Below are 17028 nucleotides of genomic sequence, written 5' to 3' on the forward strand. Positions count from 1 at the left end.
CATTGACTTTAATGGATAAACCAGGTGTCCCTAAATCCCTATTGACTTTAATGGGATAGACCTGGTGTCCATAAGTCCCTATTGATTTCATTAGTCATGTCTGATGTCAAGAAAATGTGCATTGGGAGATTGATATTACAAGAGATGTGGCAACTGAGAGACGTTGTCAAAGATGGTTTATGGCCTCATGGTGTCAGTCTCATAGAAGGGTGAGACATTAAAGGTGTTACATCCAACACCAAACTATCAGAAGCCTCCTCATTCTTAGTTACAATGCCTTATGTTAGTTTTTTAGCCAATCAAATAATTCTGTGAAGTTTGCCAGCATCCTTTTACACCAATCATTAATTGCTTTCCTTCTCATGGCTTTGCAGTAATGTGTCATTTTTCAACCAATCCTATAACACTTCATCAACCTACATTGATATATCTTAAAATTCTAATTAACTTTATAACAGTTTCTATTGCTAAGCTTTACAATCTTTTACTATCTTACTTAACATACTGCTTTGCTTACATAATGCATATTTCTGTTTGCTGAAAACATATTTCTACTTAAACTAAAAACTTATATTTTTTATATATATTTTACTTTTCATGCTCTGATTCCCCAAGCATTCTCCAAGGTCTTAGGTCAAACCTTGGATCCATCTCAATCTCTGAGCCTGTATGCACAAGGCCCTGAGAGCTCTCCGTGCCTGCATTTCCCACACCACCTGTCATCTCTGCCTCCAATTTCCTGCTCTCACTGGAACCTGGGGACGCTTTCTCAGTTGTGGCCCTCAGTGAGACCCATGAATGGTATCAGACACTTTGGAGTTCGATTCTGACCAAATTCTTCAGAGGTTTCCTAGAAAGCAACGTTTCTGCCTTGATTTCCCTCTGGTCTAGTACAGTTCATTTGCAAGTTTTTCAACTCCAGTTATGGAGAAATATGACAAATAGCTTCTTAGAAATATCCATTCCTATTTTCAAGGCTGTATTTTATTACTGTTGTCTTCAGAGCAGAGGTGATTGCAGCATTCTGTGATTGATATTTGTGAGAAATGGATTTGTAAAGAATTCTCAAAGTCAGACTGAAAGCTCACACAGTCTTGTACATGTGCATGCAAACTCTGAGATAAGGTGTGCTGACTTAGAAGGGCCCTGGAATAGAGAAGACATTGCTGAGAGACAGATTGAACTAGAAACAAGTTTCAAACAATGGCCTTGCAAAAAGATCAGATATTTTGGAGAATTAGAACTGTGAAAGATGTATTGTGGTATGACTATGGGGAGTAAAATTGTGGAGTAAAATACTAGGTGATTAGTGTTAGAATTATTAGCACCATTGTGTATCAAAAGCTAATAGGCTGAAAAACATTTATAAAATATTGTAACCAGGAAATAAGTTGGCTTTGGATAGAATGGCATTGAGAATTACATCTCTTATGTTTCACCTTTCAAGGAATCTGATAATGGAAGAAAATCTTTTTAAAACCCTTGTCAGTTGCCCCATCTCTGTAGAGGTGGGATTTTCCAGCAGTGCTGAGTCCCTGGAAATCAGTCCCTGAGAGGGAGCTGAAGGAAAACTTCTCAAGAACTCAATGACATATTCAAACTCCAAAGTTTCTTGAAGTTTTAATGGGTCCCACTGAGGGACACAACTGAGAAAGTGTCCCCGGGTTCCTGTTAGAGCAGAACACTGGAGGCACTGATGACAGGTGGGGACAAACAAGGGAAAGGTGTCTGTGATGCTGAGCAAACCTGGATGTGTTTCAGGAATGCTAAGGGCCAAGGGCTGAGCCCCAGCCCCTGGCAAGGCAGATCCTGTCCCTCCCTCATTGCTCAGGGCTCTTCCCGGCCCACTGGGCTCTGGGCATGTGCAATGCCAAGGGCAGCACCATGGGGCGGCCCCTGCCAGGCTGCTGAGCAGGGACAAGGAGGCAATGAGGCCCCAGCACAGCAAGGCTCACTTGTCCCCTGCTGGCCTCAGGCCCAGGGCCAGCCTGCATGGCCCAAGTGCTGCAGGAGTTGGCTGTGTCAGGGCCTTTCAGCTGCTGCCCATCCCTGTGCCCTCTGCAGCCCAGGCTGTCCTACGGTGTCCATGCCCTGCGCCTCTGTCCCTGCAGGCTGTCGTCATCCCCCGGCTGCCCCACCTCGCTGGCCCCTTCCTTTGCTGACAGCTCTGCCTCCTGCCTGCCTCTGCCTGCACACACAGAGCCTTGGGCTGCTCCAGACTCCTTCTGGGGGACGTGTTGCACCACAGCTGTGCCTTGGAACAGAAATTCCTTTCTCCTTGGGTGCAGTCTGGGCCTGCCCAGCTGGCCTTTCCATTAATTCTTTCTTTCTCCACCTGTTCTCTACTATGTGAAAAGGATCCTCCATCTCTGAAACCGCCCTTCAATCCCTCCCAGGGCTCTCCTCTGCTGTCCTCAGTCTCCACTCCACTGTGCACAGAGCTCATTTGTTCCTATACAGTGGTCATGTGCTTGCAGTCTTCAAAACCCACCTTGGGACATCTCTAGGACCTCTCCAAGGTGTTGGCTAATGAAAACAATCTTCTCATAGTCTAAGAATATCAGCAAAAAAATAAGGCCAGCCAGACCTCTCTCTTCCGACTACTTTTGTTTGGGAGCACTCCTTGGATAGACAGAATTTGGGAGGTCAAATCACAATTTTGGCCCTGGACAAGAAGGTTGCTTCTTTTCCATGGTTAGAAGAAACAGTTCTCGAGTGTTACAGGGGCAGATAAAAGGTGACTACCAGAGCCTGTCCTGGCAGATTTTGTCTGGGAGAAATCTCTGGATAAAGGGAATTTTTTAGGGTCAGTACCAATTTTAGCCATGGGCTCCTGGAAAGAAGGAAGGTTCTTTTCCATAGGAAGGAAAGCACGGAGCCCCAGTGCTCCAAGGGGATATGAGAGGCAGCTTTTGGCATGACAAAGTCAGCTGGACCTGTCAGGTGGCCCCCAGGAGGTCAAAACAGCCAGATCTGCTCCATCTCCCCTGCATTCCATGGAACCCCTCAGTGTCACAATGTTCTCCTTGTTTCCGCAGTGTCACAATGGCCCCTTGCTGCCATGAGGCCCTGCAGGGTCACAGTGGCCCTTTGGTTCCCCACAGTGTCACAATGGTCTCCATGATTCCATGGGGCCTTGCAATGCCACAATGGTCTCCATGGGTCCACGGTGCCCTGCAGGATCACAGCGGCCCTTTGGCTGCACCAGGCCCTGTAATGCAACAATGGCCTCTTGGTTCCACAAAGCCCTGCTGCTCCACACCGGCCCCTTGGCACCATGCAGCCCAAGTCCTTGGTTCCATGGGGTCCCCAAGGTGTCACAGTGGTCTCAATATGAAGGAAACAACCAAGCACTGGTGTTGCAGGGGCAGATGAGAGGCAGTCACTGGAGGACAAGGATACCCAGATTAGACAGTGCTGGAAGATTTTTTCCGGGAGCTATTCTTGCATATACAGAATTTTATAGGTGGAATCCCAATTTCAGACATGGACACCCGGAGGAGAAGGATGGTTCTTTGCCATAGGAAGGAAAGCACAGAACACTGGTGTTTCAGGGCGAGATGAATTGCAGCCATCAGAGGCCAAGGCCAGCCCAAACTATTTCCAGATAGCTTTTGCCTGAAAGCAGCCCTTGGATATAGGAAATTTTGGGGGTAGAATCCTGATTTTGGCCATTTCTGCATTTATAAGAGGGATATTCTTTTCCATAGGAAGGAAAGCAAGAGCCCGAGTGTTTCAAAGGCAGATGAGAGGTGGCTCCTGGGAGCTCAAGGGAGAAAGCCCTGTTTGTCCTGGCAGCTTTTGTTACAGAGGAATCCTTGGATTTACTGCTTTTTGGAGGAAGAATCTCCATTTCTAACACAGACACTTTGATGGAATGATGGTTCTTTTCCATAGGAAGGAAAGCACTGACCCCCAGTGTTTGGAAAGCAGGCGAGAGGCAGCCCCCAAAAAGCCTGGGGCAGCCAGACCTGTCTGTTCTGGCAGCTTTCACTTGGGAGCAATCCTTGGATGTACAGAGTTTTGGAGGTGCAATCCAAATTTCAGCCATGGATGCCTGATCAGATGGATGCTTTTTTCCATAGGAAAGAAAAGCTCAAAGCCCAAGTGTTTTGGAAGAAGATGAGGACGGCCTCCCATGGGCCAAGCCAGCCAGACCTGTCTCTCCTGACACCTTTCATCTGGTGACTATCCTTGGAAACAGGGATTTTTGGAGGTGAAATCTCAACTTTGGTTGTGGGTGCCTGGAATGGAAGAAGATTTCTTTTCATTAGGAAAGCAAAGAGCCTCAGTGTTTCAAAAGGCAGATGAGTGCTGGCTGTCAGGAAGCCAAGGCCAGCCAGTCATGACAGCTTTTTGTCTGTGAGCTCTCCTTGGGTATAGGGAATTCTGGAAGCAGATTCCCAACTTTGCCCATGTATGCCTGGATGTGAAAGGTGCTTTTTTCCCATAGGAAATGAATCACATGTCCATGTAAGGTTGGGAGTTGTCCCATGTTGGACCTCAAGCCTGAATAAATGATGTTCTCTTTAACACCAAATTAGTGTTAAGGAGTCCTATTCTGATATTTTGCAGATTTGGCAACAGCGGGGCCTCACAGAACCGAGGAGTCAACTGTGACAGCTTGGAACCTCATGGAACCAAGGGGTCATTGTGATGCAGGAGAACCTCATGGAAGCAGGGACACCTTTGTGAGACTGTGGAACTTCATAGAAACAAAGGAGCCATTCTGATACTGCCACCCCTCATGGAACCAAGAGTCCATTGTGACATCACAGAGCCTCATGAAGCGGGATCACAGAATGAACCATGTTGGAAAAGAGATTTGAAATCATCAAGTCAAACCTATGACCTAACATCACCTCATCAACTAAACCATGGCTCTGAGTGCCACGTCCAGACTTATTTTTAATGCCACTAGGGGTGGTGACTCCACCACCTCCCTGGGCAGAAGATTCCAGTGCCCAATCACTCTTTCAGTGAAGAATTTTTTCCTGATGTAAAACCTATACACCCCTGGCTCATCTCCAGACTGTGTCCTCTCGTTCTGTCAGTGGTTGCCTGGGAGAAGAGACCAACCCCCACCTGACTACAGCCTCTGTTCAGGTGGTTGTAGAGAGTCTCCCTGGAGACCATTGTAGCCATTGGGGCCATTGTAGCACGGCAGGGCCTCATGGAATCATGGGGAGCACAGTGACAGTGTGGGGCTCCATGGGACAAAGGGACCATTCTGACACCATGGAACCAAGGAGATCATTGTGACAGTACAGGGCATCATGGAACAAAGGAGGCCATTGTGACACAGCAGGACCTCATGAAACCATAGAGGCCATTTTTACAATTTGAGGCTTTTTGAAACAAAGAGACCATTGTGGCATTTCAGGGCTTTATGAAACCAAGGAAACCACAGAGACACTGTGGGGCTCCATGGAACCAGGGCCCATAGTGACACTGTGGGATCTGATGGAATCATGGAGTCTATTGTGACACTTTGCAGCCCCATGAAACCAAAGGAATCCATTGTGACACTGTGGGGCCTCATGGAATCCTGGAGGCCATGATGACACTTTGAGGCCTCGTTGAATCAAGGGGCTCTGCAGGACCTTGTGGAACCAAGGAGACCCTTCTGCCATTGTGAGTCCCCAAGGAACCAAGGGACCATTGGGATACTGCAGTGTGGGAAATGCAGGCACGGAGAGCTCTCAGGGCCTTGTGCATACAGGCTCAGAGATAGAGATGGATACAATGCTTGACCTAACACCTTTGAGAAGGCTTAGAGAATTAGAGCATTAAAGTGAAACAGACATGAAACAAGAATATAAGTTTGTAGTTTAAGTAGAAATATATTTTAAGAAAACAGAAATATCTATTATGTAAGCAAAGCAGTATGTTAAGTAAGTTAGTAAAAGATTTTAAAATTTAATTCGAAGCTTAAGATGTGTCAATGTAAGTTTGTGAAGTGTTTTATGACTGGCTGAAAAATGACACATTGAAGCAAAGCCATGAGAATCAAAGCAATTAATGATTGGTGTAAAAAGACACTAGCAAACTTTGTAGAAGTATTTGATTGGCTAAAAAAACTAACTTTAGGCATTGTAATTAAGAATTACGCAGTTTCTGATATTATGGCATTGGATGTAACACCTTTAATGTCTCACCCTTCTTTGAGATTGATGCAATAAAGCAATAAACCCTCTTTTACAATGTCTCTAAGTTGCCCCATCACTCATAATATTAATCTCCCATTAAGGATTTTTTTGGACATCAGGATTATCCATTAAAATCAAAGGGGATATAGGGATACCAGGTCTTTCCATTAAAGTCAATGTGGATTTTGTGGAAATTTGCTGCTAAAGTGGAGAAATTTGGGGGAAATGGGCTGAATTCCAGGAATTTCCACTCCAGTATTGCAGTGCTGATGCTCTGGAAGTCCTGGATGAATTCCTGGAAGCCAGTTCTGAATCCCTGATCCCACACCTGGGGCCTGTGCTGGAGCTGTGCCTCCAGGTAAGCCCAAAAATGTCCATTTTCAGCTCAAAATCTGGGAATTCTGAGCCCAAAATTGGCATTTTTAACACCAAAAAATTTTGGGACATCAGGTCTATCCATTGAAGTCAATGGGAACTGAGGGACACCAGGTCTAACCTATTGAAGTCTTCTGTGGATTTAGGGACCCCAGGTCTACCCATTGATAGGGCTTGATCAGGAAGGGTTACTGGTTAAACTGGGAGCACTAGGAAGGGCTAAGGGGGAGGAACTGGAACTACTGAGGGGGAACTGGAAGCACTAGAAAGGAGGAAAGGGACAAACTGGGCAAACTGGGAGCACTGGGAGAAATGGGAGGGCAAATTAGTCAAACTAGGAGCTATTCCTGGGAGCAGATAAGGGGAGCACTGAGGATACTGGGAGTACTGGGGCATAACTGGGACCACTGGGAAATATTAGTGAATATAACCAGGGATAAACAGGACACCAGGTCTACCTCATTGAAGTCAATGGGTATTCAGGGACACCAGGTCTACCCAGTCAAAGCAATGAGGATTTAGGGACACCAGTTTTTGGGGACTCCATGGGTTTTGGGTTTGGATCCAGGTGTCCAAGGGGTACCCAGGTGTACCCAGGTGATTTTGGGGGTGATCCAGGGTATTTTAGGGGTACCCAGGTGTACCCCAGGTGTAACCAGGTGATGTTTGGGGCACCCAAGTGTCCTGACTGGCCATGACGGGCCTGGAGAAGATGATGACCACCATTGCATCATCCTGGTCGACCTGGACACAGATGACCCTCAGTGGCTGGGAGGCTGTCGAGGGGCACCCCAACATTCAGAGGGCACCCCAAAACTTCAGGTGAGGTGTGGTTACTGCGCTGCAAAGAGAAGGAAAAGACAGCAACACACACGGACCTCTTTTGGGGAAAAAAGGCCAACTTTATTGTACGGACATCCCGTATTTAAAGTGTGTTATGTGGAGCTATGACAGGACAGTAGTTCATTGGACAATTGGGACAAACATCCCTGGGACAGCATGTCCGGATGTCCCATGGGAAAGACACCAGGTGTTAATCTTTATTATGAATTCCCTTCTGTTTTTCACCAAGTTATCACTCTGGGAGACTGCCTCCTTAACTGAAGCTGTAGTCAGCTTGTCAGCCTGGGAATGGACCTGAGAGACAGGAGAAATCCAGGCCTGAGAGGAATTGCCAAGCTGTAATTTCCTAGCTCTCTAAATGTGTGTGTCCACAGTGAGGGCCCTGGGAGGGGAGAGATCCCCAAGCTACCTTGGGAGAGGATGCAGCACAGGTACACCCAGGTACTTTGGACTCTGGGGTCGGTGAAAGCAGCGTTCTGCACCAGCTCCAGCTCTGGGCTGGCAAAGGGGGCACCCAAATATCTGAATACCCAGGTGTGTGGGAGTTCAGGTCTACCCATTAAAATCAACAGGGATTTAAGGCACCAGGCCTACCCATGGAAGTCATTGGAGATTTAGGAACACCAGGTCTACCCATTCAACCCAACAGATCCCACCACCTCACAGTTTAGGTGAGGGAGGGGCTGGAAAATTTTGGGGATCCCACAGAATTGTGGGAATTTTTCCAGGGAATCCCCCACCTTCCTTCAGCTTTTCAGAGGGCAGCACCCTGGCCTCCCCCTTGCTGGAGCTCCTGGTGGGCATAAGAGCTGCACGCGGTGGTGCCAGGCCAAGAAGTTGGAGAAGTCACAATGCATCAGGGCCCCAGCGAAGGCCAGTGAAGCCTTGGGGTTCTGCCTGGCCATCAGCACCCACCAGTGTTCCCAGGTGTGGACTAAGAGGGCACCAGTATAAACCAGTAACCACTTGGAACCACTCTCGAGCTCTTGAGCCCTTTGGCAGCAGATCCCAGTATAAACCAGTAAGGTCTCATGCACTCAAACCCATTCCCAGTGTAGTCTAGGGGGGCTCTTAATGTGGTCCTGGGGCTCCCAGGATTATACTGGGAAGGCACCAGTATAAACCAGTAAGCATTAGGAATCGCCCCTGAGCCCATGGAGGCAGCTCCCAGTAGAAATCAGTAAGGCCACAACAACCTGAAGTCAGTCCCAGTAGGTCCCAAGCCCCATCCCAGCATAAACCAGTAAGACCAGCATCCACAGAAGTTGCTCCCAGTGCCAAGCAACGACAAGCCTCCTCCCAGTATAACCAAATACATCAGTTTAACCCAGTAAAATCCAGAATATCCCAGTATAACTGAGTAGAAACCAGTAAAAACCAGTACAAACCAGTACAAACCAGTATAACCCTGTCACCCCAGGACCACATCCCAGTATAAACAAGTATAACCCAGTGACCCCCTGCACTGCATCCCAATATAAACCAGTATAACCCAGTATAACTCACAGTTGGCCACTAGGTCCTCCCAGCCAGCAGGGGGCATTCACACACCCCACTCCCTTTCCCAGTAGAACCCAGTACAATCCAGTAACCCCCCAACACCCCATCCCAGTACAAACCAGTATAACCCAGTACAACCAGTACACACAGTGCTAGGTCCTCACGGACACTCACACACCCTCTCCCAGTGCAACCCAGTGACTCCAGCCCCATCCCAGCACACCCTGAACCCCATCCCAGCACAAACCAGTACAAACCAGTACAAGCCAGTACACGCCACTCACAGTTGTAGGGGTCGTCCACCAGGAGGTGCTCACACAGTGCCAGGTCCTCCCGGCCAGCAGGGGGCGCTGCAGTGTCCATTGTGGCCCTACAGAACCAAGGAAACCCCTGTGACACTGTGGGGCCCCACGGAACCAAGAGTCCATTGTGAGACACCTGGGCCACGTGGAGCCAAGGAACCATTGTGACACTGGGGAAACTCATGGCACCAAGGGGCCACTGTGACATTGTGGGGTCTCATGGAACCTGTGAGCCATTGTGACACTGCATGGCCTTGTGGAACCAAGGAGACCACGGTGACACCGTGGAGCCCCATGGACCCAAATCTCCATTGTGACAGAACAGAACCTCATGGAACCAAGAGTGCATGGTGGCCTAGCAGGGCCCTGTGGAACCAAGGAGACCAAAGGCTTCAAACCTTCCTTGCAGGGTTCTGAGCTGGGGAAAGGGGAACCTGCTCCATGGAACTTTACGCTTGGCACACACCTGAGGAGTGTGTCTGTTTTCAGTGAGGAAACTCAGGAGTTTTAGACTGCTTCCAAAAACACAAGGAAAACCACTGTTTGCCTGAGTGCAGTCAGTTCACCAAGCAAAGCAGGTCCCAGGTGAGTGAAGACAGACAGGATGGGGTTGGGCAATGTGGAGCAAGGTTGTCCACACTGGGTCAGACCTCAAGGCACAGCTTCTGTGAGCAGGCCAGACCTGCTGAGGAGAGACCCTGGATCTACATCAATCACAGAATGCTGCAATCACCTCTGCTCTAAAGAGAACAGTAATAAAATGCACCCTTGAAAATAATAATAAATATTTCTAAGAAGTTCTTCAAATTATTTCTCCATAATTGGATTTGAAAATCTTCCTAATGAATGGCACCAGACCAGAGGGAAATCAAGGCAGAGCCATGGTTTGTCAGGACTTGCTTGATCCCAATCAGCCCTGTGCTGCATTTGGTGCTGCGCCCTTGAACCTCAGAGGAGATGGCACAAACCTTTCCAGGAGTCCAAATCAGAAGAAAAACCCAAAGTGTCTCAAAGCATCAATGGGCCCCACTGAGGTCCATCCTCAACACAGGCTCTTCATGGACACTCTTTGGAGGAGAGAATGGGAGGCCAGGATTGCCCAAAAATGTCTCAGAGACTGAGAAAAGAAAGGAAAAAGGAAAGTACCTTAAAAAACTCAAGTTCATTGAAGTATTAATGAGCCCCAGTGAGGGTCAGTACAAAGTTGTCTCAAGGGACTTCTTAAAGCAGATAATTGGGGGCATCACTCCATAAACTACTAAAAGAGTTGGTGTCAAAAGGAAAACTCCAAGTACCTTAAAAAAACTGAGTACCTTCAAGTATTAATGAGCCCCACTGAGTATCATTACTGACAAAGCCTCTCAAGGGACTAATTAAAGCAGATAATTGGAGGCCATGATTGCACAAAAATCTCAGAGACTCCAAGGCAAAAGCAAAACCCAAAGTCCTCTGAAAAACCTGCAGTCCCTGGGAGCATGAAGGAGCCCCCCAGGGCCATTCCTGACCAAGGCTCCCCAGGGACTCGTCCCAGCAGATCCCTGAGGCCACTGGGATGTGGGGGGATGCTGAGGGCAGGACAAGGGGTGCCAGTGGCCAGCCTTGCTGGGGCTGTGCCAGGAGGCCCCAGTGGCTCAGGACAAGGTGTCTCCTCCCAGCCCTTGGTGGCACAGACCCTGCTGTGCCCCAGGGCACCAAGACTTGGCTTCTCTTTGTCCCCACCTGTCATCTCTGCCTCCAATTTGCTGCTCTAACTGGAAATAGGGAAAGCTTTCTCAGTCATGTCTCACAGTGGGACTCATTAAAACTTGAAGAAACTTCAGTATTTTAATTTAGATTTTAGTTCTTGAAAAGTTTTTTGAACACTCTCTCAGGGAATGATTATTATGTAAAGCAAACTAAAGCCTCAAGAGATGCATTAAAATCCTTGTGCTGTGTCTGTGCTGCTGAGCTGGGCCGGGCTCCTGGCACAGAGGCAGCTCCCAAGGTAAACCAAGAGAAGCTTCAAAAAGACATTTCTGCTGAGGAGCAGCTCCTCTGCCAGCCCAGCAGGGCTGAGGGCACTGCCTGCAGGCACTGAGGGCACAGGAGCCAGGCACAGACAGGCTCAAGGCAATCAGGACTGGGAAGACATTGAGCTGAGACTGCACTTGGGGAAACATCTTCACAGCCCTGGACATGGTGAGTGTGTGGGTGCAGGGCAATGTCCCCTGTGCTCCTGGAGGGATCTCCTGGAGCCAGCACAGCCCACAGCCTGGGGGATGTGTCAGGAGGACTCTCCCAGTTTCTCTGAGGCACAGCAGGAGGAGGAGGAGGATGTGCTGCAGAGCGGGGCTGCCCTGGGCACCGTCAGAGGGACAGGGCAGGACGGCTCCTGCTGCCAGGGACGGCTGCAGGGGCTGAAGCTGGGGCTGCAGCCAGGGCTGCCCAGGGCTGTCCTGCAGAGCAGCTCCTGCAGCCCTCAGGGCTCTTGGCCAGCCCAGGCCATGTGCCACCTGCCAGGGACAGCTCTCAGCCTGCCTGGCAGCTCCCCATCGACTGTGGGGAGAAGTTGGAGGTGGAAGGAGCCATCCCCATCAGGGCAGATTCCTCCTGCTGTGGAGATGGTGCTGCATGGCCAGGGCTGCTCTCAGCTTTCTCCTCAAGGCAAGGCAAAGGGGCTGTCAGGTGTGTCTGTGTCACTGACACTCCTGCACTGTCCCACTGGGCTTCGGCAGATGTGCCTCACATCTCCCTCACAAAGTGCCTCCTCACCCTCCTGTGCCTACAGACAGCAGCAGCAGCACCTTGGCTTGCAGCATCTCCGTTTGTGTGAGCTGCCCTTAAGGCCCTGCTGGCAGGGAGATGGCCCTGGGCAGTGCCCTGTGCTGGGAGGGGTGTGCAGGGCAGAGCTGAGCCCCCAGGGCTGGGCTGGGCTCTGGCAGCACTGGCAGGGACAAGGCTTGGATAGAGAGAAACAGCTCCCAGTAGGCACAACTCCAGGCAACAGAGAGCCAGTTCAAACCTTGGTATCCCTCTCTGTTCAGCAATATACACACAAAAAACCAAACAAACCACCAAACCAAACAAAAAATACAAGAAAACTTTAGGGAAATTTCTTGTAAAAATTGAGCTTTCATGACATCTTTTTTTTTTTTTTTTTTTAAGCCCATTTTAAGTGTTATCACCCTGAATTACAGTCAGGTACATTGAGCAAAGGGCACATCTCTGAGGAACAGCAGGTCTGACTGCACTGAGGCACAGGGAGCCCCGTTTCTCTCTGGGCTCCCCAGTGTTCAGGCTGAGATCAATGCTGAAAAAAAAATTATCCCCCTGAAAAAAGAAAAATCGCAAGCTGAAAGATAAAAAAAAAAAGGAGAGTGGAATTTCCCCAATGAAAGAGAAGCAATTTTAAGTAAATTTTTAAAAAGTAGCGTAGGATTGACTCAAGGAAATTTGTCTCAGGTTTCCAATGTCTTCTTTCAACAGTCCATGAGGCAAAGAGACACGAAACAACAGCAGCTCCATCAGCCACTTCCTCCTGCTGCCATTGGCAGACACGCGGCAGCTGCAGCTCCTGCACTTCTGCCTCTTCCTGGCCATCTCCCTGGCTGCCCTCCTGGCCAACGGCCTCATCATCAGCGCCGTAGCCTGCGGCCACCACCTGCACACCCCCATGTTCTTCTTCCTGCTCAACCTGGCCCTCAGCGACCTGGGCTCCATCTGCACCACTGTCCCCAAAGCCATGCACAATTCCCTCTGGGACACCAGAAACATCTCCTACACAGGATGTGCTGCACAAGTGTTTTTCTTTAAGTTCTTCATCTCAGCAGAGTTTTCCCTCCTGACCATCATGTGCCAAGACCTCTCCGTGTCCATCTGCAAACCCCTGCACTACGGGACCCTCCTGGGAAGCAGAGCTTGTGCCCACATGGCAGCAGCTGCCTGGGCCAGTGGCTTTCTCAATGCTCTGCTGCACACAGCCAATACATTTTCCCTGCCCCTGTGCCATGGCAATGCCCTGGGCCAGTTCTTCTGTGAAATCCCCCAGATCCTCAAACTCTCCTGTTCACTCTCCTACCTTAGGGATGTTTGGCTTATCATTATTAGTGTCTTTTTAGCTTTTGGTTGTTTTGTGTTTATTGTTTTCTCCTATGTGCAGATCTTCAGGGCTGTGCTGAGGATCCCCTCTGAGCAGGGACGGCACAAAGCCTTTTCCACCTGCCTCCCTCACCTGGCTGTGGTCTCTCTGTTTATCAGCACTGGCATGTTTGCTAACCTGAAGGCCCCCTCCATCTCCTCCCCAGCATTGGATCTCTCTTTGTCAGCGATGTACACATTAGTGCCTCCAGCCCTGAACCCACTCATCTACAGCCTGAGGAACCAGGAGCTCAAGGATGCCCTGAGTAAAGGTTTGACTGGATTTTTTCTGAAGCAATAAACCGTGCCTTTCTTCTGCAAAGCACTCAGAATGGAAGTAACTATTATCTGTTTTGCTCCTCTTCGTAACTTTTTGCTCCTGTTATACTATTTTTCTACTGTTATAATGTATTTCACAAATTAATTTCACCACTCATAATATTTGTGCATCAATATTTACCTTTCCTTTATAGCACAATGTCTTTTTAAAAGTTTATTCTCTGTACATTTTTTAAGTGAAATACTCTGGTCTGTGGGGAGAAATCAGAGCTACCTCCCTTCTGAACCACCCTGAGGACCTGGACAGGGTTGTGCTGTGCTCTGGGCACTGACCAGGAATTGAGGGATGCGGAAAAGGCCTTTGGTGTTAAGGATGTTGAGAAGGCTGGGCAGTGTCTCTGTGAGACCTCTCTCAAACCCCTTGGAAAGGACAGAGCCATCCCAGAGGGTCCTGGGCACTTGGGAAGGGCAGACATGGAACCAGTCTGCAAACAGAGCAGGAGGGGCACTGGGACAGTCACAGACTGGTCAGGCTCAGCAGGAAAGGGCAGGTGGCAAATCCTCCTGCAGCCATTCCAGGCACTGGCAGCACAAGGCAGGGATTGCAGAACCCCTGTGGGAGGGAAAAGAAGGGGATGTTGTGTGCCCAGACTTTAGCCAGGCCTGGGACATGGTCTGCTGTGCTCTCCTCAGAGCCAGATTGGAGAGAGCTGGGCTGCAGGAGGGGAACATGGGGTGGGTGCGAATTTGACTGAACAGTGAGGGTCAAATGTCATCCATGGCACAGAGTCCTCTTGGCAGCCACTCCCTGGTGACATCCCTCAGTGACCAGACCCTGTGGAACATTTCTATTATCTCTACAATGGCATGAAATGCACTTTCAATTCCTTTGTGCATGCTGCCAAGTTGCAGGGAGTCTGTGACCGAATTCATCTGGTTAATGGTGACTGCAAAATGTAATTTGGCAAAATGACTGAGTTGGGTAAATTTCTCTTGCCATCAGGTGTCAACCAAGCCACAAAAAAGGTTGAATTTATGTATCAGAAAAAAAGGCAGTTCAATATGGAAAAATCAAACCCAAACAAAAAAAACAAAGCAAGACCCACCTGCAACAACCAAAAAACCCACAAACAACTCAACCAACCAACCAACCAACCAACCAACCACAAAAGTCAAAGGTCACAAACAGAAGTAAAGAAAATCCACAGGAAATCTCCTAGCAGTGGAAAATGTTTAACCACCTTGTGGCAGGAAAGGATTCTGTATGTGTAGGTGCTGTTTTAATAAAAAAAATCTTAAAAAAGAAACTAATCCTCTATGCCCCTTGCCCCTCTCTTCTCTCCGTTTACTGCTGATCATGGTGTGACATGGAATGGAACAACCCTTGGGTCATCCAGCCCAGCTGTCCCATCTCTGTTCCCTCAGGAATACTTGCCCAGCCAAGCCCATGGGTTGGAGGGGGTTGCAGACACGCCTCATGTGGGGTGTGCACTGTGACAAGGGCAGGGAGAACAGAACAACATTTACACTTATCAAGGAAAGTAGAACAGAACAGCCTTGGAAATACAGATAAAGGATGTAAGTCCCACATACAGAAGTCACACAAAATGCAAACATGATGCCAGCTCAGCTCTGCAAGGCTGACAAAGCAGAAATTATGCAAAACAAGGAAATTGCCATCATTCAAAAGCAGGGATCGAGGAACAACAACCTAAAACATTGGATGTCAAAGACAGACTCCAAGGAACCATGTAAGGATTTTTGATAAGGGGTGCAATTATGTCAAATAAAGTGAAAGGAATTGGGGATAACTCATGAATAGATAATCAGTGTGTGTGATAAAAACTGTTCATTCGATGCTCAGTGCACTTGAACGGATGAAGGATCCCCTGAGTGACCAGCATGATGTAATAAATAATACCTGCTTTCAAATACTCAAAACTGTGTTTAGAAGTTTCTATCCTGTGGGATTCAGTATCAGTGGTGTCCCTGACACCATTATGGCCCTTGCACAGTTTCACAATGGCCCCTTGGTTCCATGAGTCCCTGCTGGATAACAATGGACCCTTGGATCTGTACTGTCAAAATGACCTCCTTGGTTCTGCACTGCCACAATGCTCTCCTTGGTGCCACGAGGCCTTGGTGTGTCACAACAGCCCCTTGGTTCCATGAACTGCCATAGTGTCACCACAGTCTCTTGGATCTGCAGTATCATAATGGACAATTGGTTACAAGCACCCCCACAGTGTCACAATGAATATTTGGTTCAACAGGGCCCCAGAGCGTCACCATGGCCCCTTGGTTCCACGAGGCCTCGCAGTAGGACAATGGCCCCTCAGTTCCAGGAGGTTTTGTACTGTCAATGCTCTCCTTGGTTCCTCAGTGTGAAAATGGCTGCTTGGTTCCATAAGATTCCTCAGTGTCACAGTGGTGTCCTTGGTTCCATGAGGCTCTGCAGTGTCACAATGTCCCATTGTTCCCATGAGGTCCTGACACATCAACCATGTCCTTTGTTCAAATGAGGCCCCGCAATGTCACAATGGCCTCTTGGTTCCATGAGGCTCCATAGCCTAACATGGTTGCCTTGATTCCAAGAGGTTCTGCTGTGTCACACTGGACTCTTGGTTCCATGAGGTTCCGTGGTATCGCCATGGTTTCCCTGGATCCGCAGTATCACTATGGACCATAGGTTTCATGCAGCTTTGCTGTGCTACAGTGGCTCCTTGGTTCCATCAAGTGCCACTGTGTAACAATGGAATCTTGGTCCCATGAGGTTCTGGACTGTCACAATGGTGTCCTTGGTTCTGGACTCTAACAACGGACCCTTGGTTCCACGAGGTTCCATTGTGTCAAAATGCTCTCCTTGGTTCCACAAGGCCTTGCTTTGTCACAATGGACCCTTGGTTCCACGAGGTTCCGTAAAGTAACCATGGCCCCCTGGGATCTGCATTGTCACAATGGACAATGGGTTCCATGGGACCCTGCTGTGTCACAATAAACCCTCAGCACCATGAGGTTCTGGAGTGTCACAGTGGTGTCCCTGGTTCAACGAGGCCCTGGAGTGTCACAATATCTACTTGGTTCCATGAGCTGCCATAGTGTCACCATGGTGTCCTTGTTTCTGCAGTGTCATAGGGGACCCTCAGTTCCATAAGGTTCCTAAATGTCACTGGTGTCCTTTGCTCCATGTGGCTCTGCTGTGTCACCACAGCCCCTTGGTTCCATGAGTTTCTGTGCTGTCAACAATGGTTCCTTTGTTCCAATGAGGCACTGCTGTTTCACAATGGACCCTGGGTTCCATGAAGTTCTTCAGTGTCAAAATGGCCCCTTGGATCCATGAGGTCACATAGTGTCCCATGGTCTCCTGGGATCTGCATTGTCATAACGGACCATTGGTTCCATGTGACATTGCTGTGTCACCATGGTCTGCTGGGTTCCATGATTGCCCTCAGTGTCACAATGGA

The 17028-nt window shown here is 48.8% G+C and overlaps 1 protein-coding gene across 1 annotated transcript; it reads left to right on the top strand.

Annotated features, from left to right (window-relative positions):
- The first annotated feature begins 12890 nt into the window (after positions 1-12890).
- On the top strand, positions 12891-13586 carry LOC148220884 (olfactory receptor 14J1-like). The gene has a single exon (XM_088180711.1). It carries the CDS (start codon positions 12891-12893, stop codon positions 13584-13586), a length of 696 nt encoding a protein of 231 aa, XP_088036837.1.
- The last annotated feature ends 3442 nt before the right edge of the window (positions 13587-17028 follow it).

Source organism: Sturnus vulgaris, chromosome 30, assembly GCF_052056855.1.
Source record: "Sturnus vulgaris isolate bStuVul1 chromosome 30, bStuVul1.hap1, whole genome shotgun sequence".
NCBI lineage: Eukaryota > Metazoa > Chordata > Aves > Passeriformes > Sturnidae > Sturnus > Sturnus vulgaris.

What these genes read in the sequence shown, in the direction of transcription:
- LOC148220884 (XM_088180711.1), top strand. Translation starts at nt 12,891, where the DNA reads ATGCACAATTCCCTCTGGGACACCAGAAACATCTCCTACACAGGATGT.